We start from the raw sequence: 17,263 nt of genomic DNA, 5'->3' as shown, positions 1-17,263 counted from the left end.
CTGTGTAGCTCAGGGAACTCTAAATGCTCTGTGGTGACCTCATTGGCAAGAATATCCAAAGAAGAGGGGATACGTGTATACATGTAGCTGATTCACTTCGCTGTGCGTGAGTGCTCAGCCGTCTCCTACTCTGTGTGACCGCATGGACTGTAGCCCACCAGGCTCCTCTGTCCATGGGATTCTCCAAGCAAGAATACTGGAGTGGGTTGACATGCCCTCCAACCCAGGGGTGGAACCTGTATCTTCTGCACTGCAGGCGGATTTTTTACCACTATGCCATCTGAGAAGCCCCTCACTTTGCTATACAGTAGAAACTAACGCAATACTGAAAAGCAACGATGAGTGTGCGCTATGTCACTTCAGTCATGTCCAGCGCTTTGCGGTCCTATGGACTATATAGCCTGCCAGGCTCCTCTGTCCCTGGGATTCTCCAGGCAAGAATACTGGAGTGGGTTGTCAGGCCCTCCTCCAGGGGATCTTCCGGACCCAGGGATCGAACCCACATCTCTTTACATCTCTTGAATTGGCAGGTGGGTTTTTTTTTAACCATTAACATCACATAGGAAGCCCCCGAAAGCAACTATACTCCAATAAAGATTACTTTTAAAAGAAAAAAGATGAGCCCTACACCCAGTAGCAGGTATCCTCATGAAACAAAAGAGAGGGAGGTGGATTTGATTCAAACATGAAGATGGAGGCAGAGATGGAGTGATGCAGTCACGAAGCCAAGGTTCCCCTGGAACCTCCAGAAGCTGGGACACTCAGGAAGGATCCTTCCCCAGAAACTCTGGGGGCAGCCAAGCCCTGCAGACACTTTGATTTTGGATTTCTGGACTCCAAAACCGTGAGAGAAAACATTTCTGTTGTTTTAGGCCACTGAATCTCTGGAAATTTGTGGCAGGTGGTAGGAAACCAATACACCCCAAGACCCCATGTCCACTGGCAAAAAAATGCACAAGCTACAAAATAGAAATTGTGTTTTATTCAGAAGACTTACTGAGGACTTAAGCCAAGGAGCTTAGGGCTTCTCAGATAGCTCTAAGTCACTGTTCCAAAGAGGTAAGGGAGGAGCCAGGATACATAGGACTTTTTGACTGAAAAAAAAAAGTTGACTACAAATGATTACTGATAATCACAAAAACAGACATCTTAAATTAACAACTTTAGTGATTTTCTATGTATGGAAAGATGCAAGAGTCTGGGCTCATGCAAATTATTCCTTGGATATCTTGGCCGCCTAGGGTCAGGATCCTGTTTTTCTCCATCTTGAATTCCCCTCAGGGGGCACCTTTTGGGGGCAGCTGCAGTGGCTGATGGTTTGGCAGCTGCAAACACCGTCTGTTTATTGAACTGGCAGGCAATATTCCTTGTCTACACCTGTCACGTAATATAACAATATTTAACAGCTACACTGAAACCATAATCACAGAAAACTAGTCAATCTAATCACACTAGGACCACAGCCTTGTCTAACTCAATGAAACTAAGCCATGCCGTGTGGGGCCACCCAGGACAGGCGGGTCATGGTGGAGAGGTCTGACAGAATGTGGTCCACTGGAGAAGGGAATGGCAAACCACTTCAGTATTCTTGCCTTGAGAACCCCATGAACAGTATGAAAAGGCGAAATGATAGATACTGAAAGAAGAACTCCCCAGGTCAGTAGGTGCCCAATATGCTATTGGAGATCAGTGGAGAAATAACTCCAGAAAGAATGAAGGGATGGAGCCAAAGCAAAATCAATGCCCAGTTGTGGATGTGACTGGTGATAGAAGCAAGGTCCGATGCTGTAAAGAACAATATTGCATAGGAACCTGGAATGTCAGGTCCATGAATCAAGGCAAATTGGAAGTGGTCAAACAGGAGATGGCAAGAGTGAACGTCAACATTCTAGGAATCAGCGAACTAAAATGGACTGGAATGGGTGGAATTTAACTCAGATGACCATTATATCTACTACTGTGGACAGGAATCCCTGAGAAGAAATGGAGTAGCCATCATGGTCAACAAAAGAGTCCGTAATGCAATACTTGGATGCAATCTCAAAAACGACAGAATGATCTCAGTTCATTTCCAAGGCAAACCATTCAATATCACAGTAATCCAAGTCTATGCCCCAACCAGTAATGCTGAAGAAGCTGAAGTTGAATGGTTCTATGAAGACCTACAAGACCTTTTAGAACTAACACCCAAAAAAGATGTCCTTTTCATTATAGGGGGCTGGAATGCAAAAGTAGGAGGTCAAGAAATACCTGGAGTAACAGGCAAATTTGGCCTTGGAATACAGAATGAAGCAGGGCAAAGGCTAATAGAGTTTTGCCAAGAGAACGCACTGGTCATAGCAAACACCCTCTTCCAACAACATAAGAGAAAGACTCTACACATGGACATCACCAGATGGTCAACACCGAAATCAGACTGATTATATTCTTTGCAGCCAAAGATGGAGAAGCTCTATACAGTCAGCAAAAACAAGACCAGGAGCTGACCGTGGCTTAGATCATGAACTCCTTATTACCAAATTCAGACTTAAATTGAAGAAAGTAGGGAAAACCACTAGACCATTCAGGTATGACCTAAATCAAATCCCTTATCATTATACAGTGGAAGTGAGAAATAGATTTAAGGGCCTAGATCTGATAGATAGAGTGCCTGATGAACTGTGGACAAAGGTTCGTGACATTGTACAGGAGACAGGGATCAAGACCATCCCCATGGAAAAGAAATGCAAAAAAGCAAAATGGCTGTCTGGGGAGGCCTTACAAATAGCTGTGAAAAGAGGAGAAATGAAAAGCAAAGGAGAAAAGGAAAGATATAAGCATCTGCATGCAGGGTTCCAAAGAACAGCAAGAAGAGATAAGAAAGCCTTCCTCAGCGATCAGTGCAAAGAAATAGAGGAAAACAACAGAATGGGAAAGACTAGAGATCTCTTCAAGAAAATTACAGATCTGCCTCTTGAGAAATCTGTATGCAGGTCAGGAAGCAACAGTTAGAACTGGACATGGAACAACAGACTGGTTCCAAATAGGAAAAGGAGTACGTCAAGGCTGTATATTGTCACCCTGGTTATTTAACTTATATGCAGAGTACATTATGAGAAATGCTGGACTGGAAGAAACACAAGCTGAAATCAAGATTGCCGGGAGAAATATCAATAACCTCAGATATGCAGATGACACCACCCTTATGGCAGAAAGTGAAGATGAACTAAAAAGCCTCTTGATGAAAGTGAAAGTGGAGAGTGAAAAAGTTGGCTTAAAGCTCAACATTCAGAAAACTAAGATCATGGATCCAGTCCCATCACTTTATGGGAAATAGATGGGGAAACAGTGGAAACAGTGTCAGACTTTATCTTTTTGGGCTCCAAAATCACTGCAGATGGTGACTACAGCCATGAAATTAAAAGATGCTTACTCCTTGGAAGGAAAGTTATGACCAACCTAGAAAGCATATTGAAAAGCAGAGACATTACTTTGCCAACAAAGGTCCATCTAGTCAATGCTATGGTTTTTCCTGTGGTCATGTATGGATGTGAGAGTTAGACTGTGAAGAAGGCTGAGCACCGAAGAATTGATGCTTTTGAACTGTGATGTTGGAGAAGACTCTTGCGAGTCCCTTGGACTGCAAGGAGATCCAACCAGTCCATTCTAAAGGAGATCAGTCCTGAGTGTTCTTTGGAAGGAATGATGCTAAAGCTGAAACTCCAGTACTTTGGCCACCTCATGTGAAGAGTTGACTTATTGGAAAGGACTCTGATGCTGGGAGGGATTGGGGGCAGGAGGAGAAGGGGACGACAGAGGATGAGATGGCTGGATGGCATCACCAACTCGACGGACGTGAGTTTGAGTGAACTCTGGGAGTTGGTGATGGACAGGGAGGCTTGGCGTGCTGCAATTCATGGGATCGCAAAGAGTCGGACACGACTGAGCGATTGAACTGAACTGAACTGAACACTGACAGGTGATGCTCAGTAAATGATTCACGGTACCTGGCAGCCTGTCTGAGCCTCAGCCCATGTCTCAAAGACAGGCAAGATTCCCTAATCCTGCCCCCACTCACAGGGCCAGTTAAAAGCTGAATAATAATAAAATAAAACGGAAAAGATAGCTAAAACGATTTCTGCTTAAGCACAGTTCAAACACTGCTCCAGCCAGTCAATTCCCTGCCAATGTTACGAACGAGCGCCCCCTGCCGGCCTAGCCATTACGGTGTCTTACCCAGGCGCCGCCAAACAGCCTGCGCCTGCGCAGGATGCAAGCACTCAGGCCCGCCCCTTAGAGGGTGTAACTTCCTTGGGTAGGTCTTTGGCCACGCCTACTTCCGTAGAGGCGGGCTACGTCTCTAGCACGTGACTTTGTTCCGGCTTGCCAAAGATGGCGGCGCCCAGAGCGGTAGCGTGAAAGTTAGTGGTGGTAGTCGCTGCCTATTCGTGCTGAAATCAAAACAGTGGGACAGTTCGCCATGTCGCGACTGATCGTGAAGAACCTCCCGAATGGGGTGAGTACAGAAACTGGGTTTGAGAATCTGAAATTGGGACCCAGCCAGAAGTTGGAGGTTGGGAGGGAGGTGCCTGGGGATTCTTGAGGGGCTTTCTCTCTCGGGCAGGGTTCCTGGATGATTCCGCAGGATTGTCGGCAGATTCATTTGACGGCTGGGAGAGACGGGTAGTGCCTCTTAAAGGTTTTACATCTGGCCCCTTGGTACCCCAAACCTCTTTCCCAGGGAGGTGCTGGTCTCCACGTCGTGTCGAATGCCTTGCTCCCATAACCCCCTTGTTCGATCCCTTTTTTTTGTTGACTTCTGACTGAATTAGACACTGCATCTACATTCCTCTTCCATTTGGGATACTGTCTGGGAGAAAAATGGGGTGTAATTGGCTGGGTACCTGCGTTATAGTTCCCGGTTCTCGCCTTGAGGGCAGTAGGAATGAATAGTTTTAAGAAAACTGAGTGACTGTGAAAGGTTTTAAACCACTTAATTCCGTAAGTGGAAAGGGGTGGCCCAGTCATACTTGTCTCTGCCTAGAGCCCACAGAACCTGGCACTGTGGTAGGCATGCAATAAAAGCATCCCGAATAAATGTGAAAAGATAGCTGAATGTGTAGTGTCAGATGGCTAGATGCCTTCTACCCCAGAGGATTGTCTGTACGTATTTAACAGTGACCTTTCCTTGGGTGGAGAGGGCCCTCCACCTCTGGTGTGGCCAGTAAGCTCATTCCCCAAATACAAAATGTGCCATGTGGATGGCATGAGAGATCTGTACTCCTTAGAAAGAGTAAGAACATAAAGCCATTTCTGTTTCATTTTTGTGGTTTTTTACTTTACCTTTTTTTTCTCCGTGGCAGGTTGGGGATAATCACTTACCATATGATTATTAAAATTCAGTATAAAATGAGGAGCAAAATCTTTTTTTTTTAAGGGTCTTTAAAATTTTTTATATTTATTTGGCTGTGGGATCTTTAGTTGTGGCATTTGAACTCTTAGTTGTGGCATATGGAATTCAGTTCTCTGACCAGGAGCCCCTGCATTGGGAGCACAGAGTCTTAGCCACTGGCCAGCCAAGCAAAGACTTTTGTTCTGTCCTGTCCTCCATCTCCAAGAGTAACCATTTTTATGACTTGGCGTTTCTTGACAAGTTACTTATTTCAAAATCCTTAATGTCATCACACAGTAAGCCTGCATATTGTCAGCTCCTACTACAACTGTTTGTAACTAATTCTTTCATTTATCAGACAAGATATACAATAGGAAGAGATAGGCCATACTGAGAAGCAAAATGAGATGGTAGTTAGAGGGGAAGAAAGGGTCGCCATGCTAAAATCCTCATTCATCAGAGTGAGGCATCAAGAGATGCTGTCTAAAGCTAAAGGATGGATCAGTAATAGATGGGTTTTTTTAAGATTTTTATTTATTTATTTAGTTTTGACTGTGCTTGGCCTCCATTGCTGAGTGGGGGTTTTCTCTAGTTGCAAAGCAAGTGCTTCTCACTGCAGTGGCATCTCTTGTTGCAAAGCACAAGTTCTAGAACAAGGGCTCAGTAGTTGTGGTGCACAGGCTTAGACCTTCCACAGCATGTGGGATCTTCCAGGACCAGGGATTGAACCCGTGTCCCCTGCATTTCAAGGCAGATTCTTAACCACTGGACCACCAGGGAAGCCCCCAATAATTGGTATTTTTAAAGTAACCTATTTAGGGTAAATGATGAATTAAAAACAATAAATAACAGAGACTGGAAGGGAGGAATGGATGATGTAGGTTTCTTATCTTTCATAGTGGAAGTCAGCAGGTAGTCTTTGGGGGTATAAATAGGCCAGGAAACAAAGTTGAGAGCTGACTGTTGGGACATAGAACGGTGCTTATGAGGAGTCCTGAAAACAAGCTGTAAAGATGCTTACTCCTGTCTCCCACAATCAGCGAACACTGTGCGGTTTACCATGTTCCGTATTTCACACATCTACTGTGACAGCATTTGTTAGATGTTTGCATCGCAGCAGCTACTGTGCTGGGCTCCTGGCACAATAGGTCTCATTAACCTCCTAGCAGCCCACAGGCCTGCAGGATTCTGAGTCTTGACTTCCTCACTGATGAAGGGACTTGGTTAAGGCCACACACAGACCAGTGTTGGAGCTGGGTTAGAACCAGGTGCCAGCCACAAAGCATGCTCTGCCACTGCCCCGCCTAAGGGGAGGAATCCCGGGGTCTCGGGTTCCCAGCCCATTTTGTCCCTTTGGCTCCGAGGCCTCCCAGCTCCTCCCTCACCATTCCTGTCCTGTCCTAGATGAAGGAGGAGCGTTTCCGGCAGCTCTTCACCGCCTTTGGCACGCTGACGGACTGCAGCCTCAAGTTCACCAAAGACGGCAAGTTCCGCAAGTTTGGCTTCATCGGCTTCAAGTCCGAGGAAGAGGCCCAGACGGCGCTGAACCATTTCAACAAGAGTTTTATTGACACGTCCCGGATCACGGTGAGCGGGCATGGACCTCACCCCCACCTGCCTGTCGCCAGGGATGCCCTGGCTCTTTCTCTCCACACGCGAGACCAGTGCCTGGCCCCTTCCAGACCGTGATGCCTTTGGTCTTCCTCACCGTTCTCAGATCCTCGTGCTTGTTAATCCCCTGCAGCATTTGTAGAAGCGGTTTTCCCCAGAGTCTCTTGATTCCCTGCGTTGGGGGAGAGGAGCCAAGAATTTGTGTGTCTCCCAAGCTCACAGGTGATGGTGTTGCCGCTGCTCCCAAATGAGAAGCTCTGGTCTAGTGTTCACCCACTGCCCCTGGTCAGCACCCGCCTGTGCTGGGCGTGGTGGCAGGTGTCATCATCAGCCTCTCTGTCTCTCGCAGGTGGAGTTCTGCAAGGCCTTTGGGGACCCGACAAAGCCCCGAGCCTGGAGCAAGCATGCTCAGAAATCGAGCCAGTCCAAGCCGCCCCCAAAAGACAAAGACACCATCTCCACAGAACCTAAGAAAGTGCGTGGATGGTCACTCCCGGCCATATCCCGGGTGTCAGCAGAGCAGTCACCCCGGGAAGGCAGGGTAGTGGGAGGTAGAGGGATCTGAGAATCCCTCTTGGATGGTTCCCAAAAGCAGCCCTCCCAGGGCAGTGGGGTTCCATCTCCTTTCATCTCTGACCCTCACACCTGTGCCTTCTGTTTGCAGGACGACAAGAAGAAGAAGGCCGCAGGTGAACTGGAGAAGGTGGGTCTGTCTCGGTGGCCACGCGGAGGGTGGGCAGCAGAGACGGCCCTTGCCACCCATCTCTCCTTGCCATGTCTCTGTGGCTTCGTCTTTCTGTCCAGTGCCACTCTCCCCAGGACCAACCCCCCTGGCCCCCGGGAGCCCTCTAGAGACTGGGGGAACATGGCCTCAGAGAACGTGGTTACTCTCCAAAGAGTTAGCAAGGTTGAGCCCTCCCTGACCTACTTTGCCTGTTCTCTCTTCTTCCCGCTTCTCTGGCGCCCACAGCTGAAAGACGATAATGAGTTCCAGGAGTTCCTGTCGGTTCACCAGAAGCGGACACAGGTGGCCACTTGGGCGAACGATGCCCTGGACGCTGAGCCCTCGAAAGGGAAGAGCAAGCCAGCCAACGATTACCTGAACTTTGACTCCGACTCAGGGCAGGAGAGCGAGGAGGAGGAAGATGGGGAGAACTCGGAAGGTGAGGGTATGCCCCCCGCTATAGTGTGCGCCCTGCACCTGCCCACACCTGAGCACGAGTGACCTGGGAGATAGCAGATCAGATGCTGCCCCGTAGAGGGTTGATTATCCCAACCATGGGTACGTCGGACTTGATCGATCCTGGTCCCTTATCCAGTCAGTGGATTACTCGCTCAAGAATTGATTGAGCGCCTGCTGTATGCCAGGCAGTGGATGTAGCAGTGAGCAAAAGACGAGAGTCTGCTCCTATGGAGCTGTCGTCCTGGTGGGGAAAGAAACAGTAAAGGAATCAGACTGATTCCTTTATTCAGTATTCAGTAAATGATGTGAACGTGAGTGCCACAGAGAGAAAGCAGGAAGTGGGGGGTGGGAGAGGCCCCGGAGAAGGGTGGTCCTTGAACAGAGGCGGTGAGGGATGAGCCTCTGTCCTTAGAAGGGGCTCACGGTGTAGCCATAAGGGGCTCAGCGTGGTGAGTGCGGTGATCGAGGGGTGGAATCAACTTCGGTTGAAAGGCAAGGGAGTGAATTTGAGGTGAGTTCTATGACTGGTAAAGTCTCTGTGCAAAGCTGGGATCCAAAGGACTCAGTGGGAGTTGGGGGGACTCAGAGAGGGTGGAGGGTGAGGAGGGGCTCCAGGCAGAGGGAAAGGCGTGGCAGAGGAGTGGGAAGAGCAGGAGCCAGGGGGTGTCCACATGCTCAGGGCGGCTGCAGCAGAGGGGGCTGGCGGAGAAGCCAGTGAGCTCACCAGACCCCACGAGGAGTTTGGATTTCCCCTGAAAGAGCAACTGGGGTAAAACCCGAGCTCCTTGTTAGGCCTGGGAGCCACTGCCAGGTCTGGCTCAAGGAGTAAAAATCCTCTCTAGGGTCTCAAAAAGTCGTGAAGTCTCACACTTGGCCAGTAAGAGAGGCTGGTGAGAGAGCCCTGAAATTCTCCACGTGAAGTGTGGAAACTGTCAGAACACTGTCATTTCAGTTATTTATCCAAGGGCTTGCTGGGCACCAGGGGGGCTTGGCAGGGGCTCCTGGTCACCATGAGCTTGGCACCTAATGTGTCACACCACCACGCTGTCTGCCACCCCAGCCCTCTGGTTTGCTCGCAGCCATCACCAATTCCAGCCTTTCCATCTTTCCAGAGGAGGAGGATGGCCTCAAACCCAAGGAACCCAAGGAACCCAAGGCAGCCGTGCAGAAGGAGCTGTCCGACATGGACTACCTGAAGTCCAAGGTGGTGGCAGCTGAGTCACCGTCCTCAGAGGAGAGTGAAGATGAAGCTGTGAACTGTGAAGAGGGGAGTGAGTCAGAGGAAGAGGGTTCCTTTGCTGCCCCCGCCCAGCAGGACAGGGAGGTGGCCCCAGCCAAGGTGTGTGTGGATCTGTGAGGACCTGGGGAGGGAGACCTGGACCTCGCCTACCTTCCCTGCAGCCCCTTTGTGGGGAGCTTAATATTAAGGAAGGATAGTTCAGCAGCCTGGAGACCTGCCTTAGCTCTCAGCCCAGCTGCTTGCTTGCTGTGTTACCCCAAGCAAGCACACTCCCTCTCTGAATTTGGTTCCTTTTGCTAAGAGAGAGGCTGCCTGCCCCTCCAGAGTTGGGGGGGATGTAAACAAGCTGAAAAAGGGTCTTGAATATACTATACTTAGTATTCAGTAGGAAGGTAGTCGGGTGTGAGCCCACAGTCGGTAAGAGTAGATGAAATTAACTGAGCGTTGACTACATGTGAGGTTCAATGCCAGGCATGTTGTTTGTCACTGAATCTCATGGTAGTTGTGGGGGAATGGGGTTTCTTGTCCCATTGTACAGGTGAGGAAACTGAGGCCCAGAGAAAGGAAGTGACTTGCCCACAGGCATGGCTGGGTAGTGGTGGGAGTCAGGACCCAGATCCAGGTCTGCCAGGCTCTGGAGTCTAGATTAAAACGTGGGCACTGCCTTCCAGGACGGCCACCCCGTCTCCCACATGAGGGTTCTCTTTGCTCAGGACAGCGTCCCACATCCTTTGGGTCCTCATTCCCTCTTCTCCTTCCTCCTCTTTCTCCTTTCTCTTTTCCCTCCTTTCCTTCTCTGCCCCCTCATAATTGCTGCCTCCTGTTCTCTTTTCCTAAAATACATATTCAAAAGAGATAGTCAAGTGTGGCTAAGTCAGGGAACTGCGTTCAACTCCAAGCTCTGACCTGGAGCAGCCATGGGTCCCGAGGTGAAGTGCTTCTCCTCTGGCCTCTGACCTTCATGTGAGATGAGGCTCAGCGAGCCCTGGTCCCTGTGTCTGATTCCCAGGGCTCGCTGAGCCTCATCTTAGATGAAGGTCAACCCCCGTGCCTGAGTGTGCACTGGAACTCAGAAGTTGCAGGCTTCAGGGACGTATCCCACAACTCACGCAGGGCAGCGCCCCACAAAAGCACATGACTCTTTCTGCAGTGATGTTAGACCTGATTGCTCATCTACTTGGGATAATTGTAAACCTTAAATTGTGCGGGAACAGCTCAGAGCAGATTGCACCAGCAAATGAGTCCAAATCAGGGCAAGTTTTATTACCCAAGGAATTAACCCCCAAATTAGGTGTTTTTCAGAGCTGTTTCAATTCTAAAATTACAGAGGACATCCCGAACCTGTAACCTCTGTAAGACTGTTTTACAGATTCAGGAGGACGGCTGTGTCTGCGCAGTGCTTTGTGTGATGTCTGGCATAGAGTAAGCCCTGACTCCGTGGTGGCACATGTCACCTCAGGGCTCCTTCCATGTCTCTTGCCCCTCTGTGTGGCCTGGGGCCCCTGCGAGCAGACCCCCCGTGAGCCAGGCTGTGGTTCTGGCCCTCATCTTGGGGCCACACGGAGGCTTGGCATCTCCTCCGCCAGGCCCTGGCCAGACTCCGCATCCCTGGCAGGCACGATGCTCCGGGCATCGCCCGTTCGCCTAGCGGCAGGGGTTTCAGCACACTCACTGGGACGCCCAGGTCGGCTCCTCCTGCAGCCACACCTGGGACCTCAGTGCGATCATTTCTGCTCTCTGCCATCACTCAGACCGAGAAACCAGCCAGCCAGAAGGAACCCACCACCCCCCACACTGTGAAACTGCGGGGAGCCCCATTCAACGTCACAGAGGTGCGTGCCAGGAACCGGGTGAGGCAGGGAGCCCCTGGGGAGGGGGAGACAAAGCTAAGGGTGCCTGGAGCCTCTGTTTCGCTGGGGCTTCGGGGTCAGTTGAGGACTTGAGCTGTAGGGAACTGGGGGCCAAAAAGGCTGAGACATAGAATCTCGGGCATTGTCAGGCTCAGAAAACAGACGGCTATACCGAGACAGAGAAAGACTGAGCTCCCTCATTGATTATCTATACTAGGGGTGGGCAAACTTAGCTCTGCTAAAAATTTTTAAAAAGGGACCAGCTAGTAAATACCTAAGGCTTTGTGATCAGTCTGGTCTCTGTCACCACTATTCAACCCTGTTGTAGCAGAGGCAGCCCTAGATGACAGGCAATCCAGTAGGCATGGCTGTGTGCCAATAAAACTTTATTTACAAAAACAGGCAGCGGGCCACATTTGGCCTGCATCCTATAGTTTGCTGGCTTTGAATCTACACAAGAGAGAACACTTTGTAAGTTTCCCTCCTTATGAAAGTAGTATATGTTCAGTGTAGGAAGTTTTGTTAGTGTAGCTGAACAAAAAAGCAAAAGTGACCTATTGCTGGGATGACTGTAGAAATTGCCAACCCAACTGCCTGGAGAGAGGGGAGTGGTAACTAGAGAGGATCCTTGGATGCAGGACTAATGACCTCCAGGTCTGGTTACTATAGGCGGAAAGAAGGACCTTCCCAGGCAAATTGGAGCAGGCTCCTCCAAGCCCTACATCTATATCCCATTCACTGACAACCACTAATCAATTCTGGGTGCATCTTCGTAGAGATTTTTTTTCTTTGTATACAGACACTGACCTATGTCTTTTCTTTCTAAAATGCAGTTCTACAGCAGGAACTATTTTGAAACTTACCCCCCCATCATATTATGTCATAAATATTTCTGAATATTGAATATTCTGCTGCAACACCATTTTTCACGTTGCATGCTCTTCTTTACTTGGCTATGTCACGTCTTAGTTGCAGCACGAAGGCTCAGTAGTTGGGGCACATGGGCTTAGTTGCTCTGGGGCAAGTGGGATCTTAGTTCCCTGACCAGGGATCGAACCCAAGCCCCCTGCATTGCAAGGCCAGTTCTTAACCACTGGACCACCAGGAAGTCCCCTGCGTGCTTTTCTTTACTCTGGATGCACTGTGTTATATTCAGTGCTGCTGCTGCTGCTGCTGCTAAGTCATTTCAGTCATGTCTGACTCCTTGCAGCCCCATGGACTGTAGCCCGCCAGGCTCCTCTGTCCATGGGGATTCTCCAGACAAAACTGAGTTGTGTCGCCATTCCATCTCACAGGGGATCGTCTGGACCCAGGGATCAAACCCCACATCTCATATGTCTCTTATATCCAACCCCCTAAACTGAGACATGGGTGTTGTTTCCAGTCTTCTGCTGTTTTGAATAATGATGCAGTCAGCACATTTCTTGAGATCAGAGGTCAGCAGGCTTTTCTCTATCGACATCGGTGCACATTTTAGGTTTTTGTGGGCATATGATCTCTGTTGTGCTTTTTTTTTTTTTTTAATATTATAATCCTTTGAAAATGTAAAAGCCATTCTTAGCTTGTAAGCTGTGGGCAGTATTTGACCTGTGGGCTATTGTTTGCCAGTCCTGGCTTGTATAAATATTTTATACAAACACCTGCACGTACATTATTAAGGCTTGGATACAGAAAATCAGTCCCTCTCTGGAAGCTTGGCCAGTTTATGCTCTCTTCAACCGAGTATGAGAGTGCCTGTGAACCCTGGGCATCCCTCTTTATCAGTGCAACAGGTCAAAATGACATCTCATCTTTCTGAGTAATTTGTGGAACTCAGTAGTTATAAGAAAAAGATGGATTAATTGGCTAGATAACATTTAAAACTTCTCTAAGGCAACTTTGTACCATAAAGTCAAAAGGCAAACAGCAGGCATTTACAACACAAACAACAGACAGAACTCGTTTCTTTAACTTACGAACAGGTAAGTAGAAATCGGGAGCTATGGATGACCCGACAGAAAAGTAGAAGCAAGGATATCTTCTAAGAGAAAGAGTTCAAATGGCCCAGAAAGATGCTTGAGTTCACTGGTAATTAAAGAAATACAGACCAAATCTGTATTGAAATGGGGAACAAAAACTTTTTCTTCTCCTCACAGAAAAATGTCATGGAATTCCTGGCACCTCTGAAACCCGTGGCCATTCGAATAGTGAGAAATGCTCATGGGAACAAAACAGGTGAGGCGGGGGCTGTTTCCGGGGGGGCTGGAGAGGCAGGTTCCTGGACCAGAAGGTTGGGACAGTGGAACTGTGGAGGTGCTTTGAGGGTAGTCGCTGTTCTTCTCCTTGTGGCCCCATCTCAGTGAATGTGACAGTGCCAGGACGGAGTCTGTCTCCTGTCCCCGCCACGGGCATGCGGTGTGCGGCTGTGGAAGCAGGCCTGGCCCCCAGGCCTGGAGGCTCAGTAATGACTGTGGCCTTCAGCCCAGGGGCTGGGGACCCCCGAGGACTGAAAGTAGGAAGAGGCCACGATCAGATTCAGGATGGCCCCCTGCTGGTGAGAGGAGGGTCTGGGGCAGGGCCCGAGGAGGCAGGTGGGCTGGGCTGGGGGCTTTTGCAGTCCCCAAGGGGAGGGTCTTGTGACACAGACCAAAACCCTGGCCTTTGGCGCAAATTACGGCCCTGCCACCTGCTAGCCATGTGTCCGTGGACACATCCCTTAACTCAGGTTCCCCAACCCTGGACCACAGATTGGTACACGTCCACGGCCTGTTAGGAACTGCACAGCAGGAGGGCAGCAGCTGGCGAGCAAGGGAGGCTTCGTCTGTATTCACAGCCACTCCCATCGCTCAAATTACCGTGTTACCACAATATAACAGAAATAAAGTGCACAAGAAACGCAGCACCCCCCACTCCCAGTCTATGGAAAATTGTCTCCACGAAACCAGTCCCTGGTGCCAGAAAGGCTGGAGACCTCTGTCTTAGCATGCCTCTAGGAAAGTGGGGAGGGGAGGCCCCTCTGTGGCTCTCGGGGTTGAGGCCCCTTGAGGTCGAGGCCTCTCATTCTCAGAAAGACTCCTTGGAAAGGCACCTCCTTGTCTGTGCCAGTCAGAGCCACAGGCGGTCACTGTGCAGGTGGCCCCTCTGGTGCCAAGCTGGGCACAGCCCTGCCACCACAGACACTTGTCTGGAGAAGGCCAAGGAGCAGGCACTGGTCAGCGCGGGGTGAGGCTGGGAGGGAGGCCAAGATCGCCTATGTTCGTGACTCCTGTGGTCCAGCACTTTCGTTCCAGAAAGCCAGCCACAGGGTCAGAACTCTTCCTGCAGAGGGAAATTTGCCCTGGGGAGAGGGGAGTGGAAAGAAGAACCTGTGGGATTTGCCAAAAACTGTAGGTTTCCCTGCTGCTTCCCCCAAACACCTAGCACAGCGTGAGTGTTCCTCGTGGCGCCCACCAGTGTCTGCAGCCTGCGGACCTCACCTTTGTCGTGGTCCTTTGGCAGGGTACGTCTTTGTGGATTTCAGCAGTGAAGAGGAAGTGAGGAAGGCCCTGAAGTGCAACAGGGAGTACATGGGTAAGGATGCCCGCACGGTGGCAGGGGCTCTTGCAGTCAGTTACTCTGTAAGGTCACGTTAGGGGTCTGCTGTGCGCTGCCAGGCACTGCCTGGGGCACTGAGGACAAGGCCCCTGCCCTCCTAGGGCAGAGATCAGGCTGAGTCTCCTGTAGAGGAAACATATCGAGAGGGGGAGAGAGGCGGTAACCAGAGGGGCTGTGCTGTGGACAGATGCAGGCAAGGGTCGGGATTGGAGGATTTAAACAGGATCTTGTCTTCTTGGACCACGTTGAGCTGGTGACATTGGAGCAAAGGCTGGAGGAATTGAGGAAGCTGGCTCTGGCTTTGTGGGGCGGGGCCATTCCGGTACAGGGAACTTGAGGTCCAGACTTGGGAGGTCTCTGGACTCTCTACAAGGACGTGATCTCTGACCCCTCCCTGGTGTGGACAGGTGACTCAGATCCAGCCATCAACCCCTTGTGAGGACATGAGTTCTCTTAGAGAAGGGAGGAACCTAAGGAGTTTTGCTCGCAGCCCAGGTGGTAGGATTTATTGAGCGCCTATGTGCGTGTAGAGGGAAGGTGATGGTTGCAGTCTAATCAGCTGCTCAGAGCGATGCAAGGACGCAGCTGAGCGGCACCACCAGGGTGGGGCTGTCACCCGAGATGATTCCCAGGGCAGCGCCAGGGACCGGGCCCTGGAATCGGGAAGATGCAGCCCCGTGACCCAGGCCAGCTCCCGCAGGGCTGAAGCCGAGCTTGCAGGCTGAGTGACATTCAGGCCCGGCTTCATCTGGGGCCACCGCCCTGGTGAGCAGAGCCTGGCATGCGGTGCCATCCCCAGCCGCCTTCGCCGTGGCCTCTGGAAGGCAGCAGCAACGATGAATCTGGAAGCTGGGAGGTTCCGGGCCTCCCCCCGGCCGGGCCCTGACGACCTTCCCTTGCCCAGGTGGACGCTACATCGAGGTGTTCAGGGAAAGGAATATCCCCGTGGCCAAGGCGCCCCTGAAGAATGGTGCCAAACCCTGGCAAGGCCGGACACTTGGGGAGCACGAAGAGGAGGAGGACCTGGCCGACTCCGGGAGGCTCTTCGTGCGGAACCTGCCCTACACCAGCTCTGAGGAGGACCTGGAGAAGCTCTTCTCCAGATACGGTAGGGTGGTGGCCTCCGGCTCACTGCACGCACCCAGGGCAAGTGGCCTGAGTCCCTGTCTGCCTAGGCTTAACCTTGGCCTGACGACTTCCCTTGCTGGTCTCAGTTTTCTCATCCATAAATTGGGCTTCATCATCTCTGAGCTGCTATCAGTCAGGTTGTAGGTAGAGGAGCTCGAAGTCCTAGATAGCATCACAGCCACCCTTTGTGATCTGAACCCAGACTCCCTTAGCCCTCACTCATTAAAACTCAGAATTGACGGGGTTGGGTATGGTTTTCTGAGATATCCCTGGTGTCCAAACTCTGACTTTGGTCTTGGAAGCCCACTCACTGTGTGTGCGAATATGAAGTGCTCTCCAGTCTGAACTCTGCTGTTTAAATAGTCCTCCTGTTTAGTTCAGCAGCCGCCTCAGCTCCACGCTCTCACTGGTTAAAACCCCTCCCCTGACTAGTGCCCAGCATTTTCCTGCCCGGAGCTCACACCTGGCCCTGGCCCATGGGACACTGACGCCCTTCCTGCCCGCAGGTCCCGTGTCGGAGCTGCATTACCCCATCGACAACCTGACCAAGAAGCCCAAGGGCTTTGCCTTCGTCACCTTCATGTTCCCGGAGCACGCCGTGAAGGCCTATGCCGAGGTGGACGGGCAGGTTTTCCAGGTGATGGCCTGTGGGCTGGCAGACGACTGGTGGGCCCAGGCGGTGGGAGGAGGCCGTGAGTGTATGCACATGCGCGTGTGCAGGCACGGACGTGCAAGGCAGCTTCTAGGGACACGCACCTGATGCCCGTGAAGCCACCTCCTGATCTGAGCTGCTGGGAGGGTCCCCCCACCCCCACCCCCACCCCGAGGGCAGGGTCTGCTCAGTTCTGGTCCCTGATTTAGTGCCTAGAGGAGCGCCTGGCACATAGTAGGCCTTTAAAAAGTGTTTGTGGATTAAATGAACATGCTCTCCAGCTTGAGAAATACCACTTGGAGGAGGAGTAAGGAAGGAAAGGGTTTTGAACCGGGCATTGAAACGGCCACAGTATAGAATGTAGGAAGCTTCTCTTTCCAAGTAGCATGCTCGGTGCACGCGCCTCCCTTTCCTATCATTCATTCACTCGTTCATGATCTGTTGATCCCCTGCAGGCGCCAGGCCGGACCTGATTCTTGCCCGCATGGGGCGCACATGCTCACAGGGACAGGGTAGGGTGGAGAGCCTACAGGCGTTACTTACAAACTGCGCAGCGTGCTCTTTAAGGCGGCATCAGACCCCTGTGCTAACCTCGTGGGTGTTCTGCCCGAGACTCCCGTCTTAAGACAGAACTCTCAGCGCTGGTCCAGCCCCC

General features: G+C 51.0%; 1 protein-coding gene across 3 annotated transcripts in view; it reads left to right on the top strand.

Annotated features, from left to right (window-relative positions):
* Positions 1-4,340: 4,340 nt before the first annotated feature.
* Positions 4,341-17,263, top strand: part of RBM19 (RNA binding motif protein 19) — a 120,817-nt gene continuing 107,894 nt past the window's right edge. The window contains exons 1-11 of one of the 3 annotated variants that reach the window (XM_027566683.1): positions 4,341-4,495; positions 6,776-6,958; positions 7,332-7,457; positions 7,647-7,685; positions 7,953-8,145; positions 9,278-9,504; positions 11,157-11,237; positions 13,391-13,469; positions 14,733-14,804; positions 15,733-15,936; positions 16,463-16,593. In XM_027566683.1, coding sequence (XP_027422484.1) covers positions 4,460-4,495; positions 6,776-6,958; positions 7,332-7,457; positions 7,647-7,685; positions 7,953-8,145; positions 9,278-9,504; positions 11,157-11,237; positions 13,391-13,469; positions 14,733-14,804; positions 15,733-15,936; positions 16,463-16,593 — 1,371 coding nt within the window. In that variant the 5' untranslated portion in view covers positions 4,341-4,459. Of the gene's footprint in view, positions 4,496-6,775; positions 6,959-7,331; positions 7,458-7,646; positions 7,686-7,952; positions 8,146-9,225; positions 9,505-11,156; positions 11,238-13,390; positions 13,470-14,732; positions 14,805-15,732; positions 15,937-16,462; positions 16,594-17,263 lie in introns of those variants that run through there. The other 2 variants (XM_027566684.1, XM_027566685.1) reach the window with 2 other exon arrangements.

Source organism: Bos indicus x Bos taurus, chromosome 17, assembly GCF_003369695.1.
Source record: "Bos indicus x Bos taurus breed Angus x Brahman F1 hybrid chromosome 17, Bos_hybrid_MaternalHap_v2.0, whole genome shotgun sequence".
Lineage (NCBI taxonomy): Eukaryota > Metazoa > Chordata > Mammalia > Artiodactyla > Bovidae > Bos > Bos indicus x Bos taurus.
This window is presented reverse-complemented; position numbering and strand designations above follow the sequence as displayed.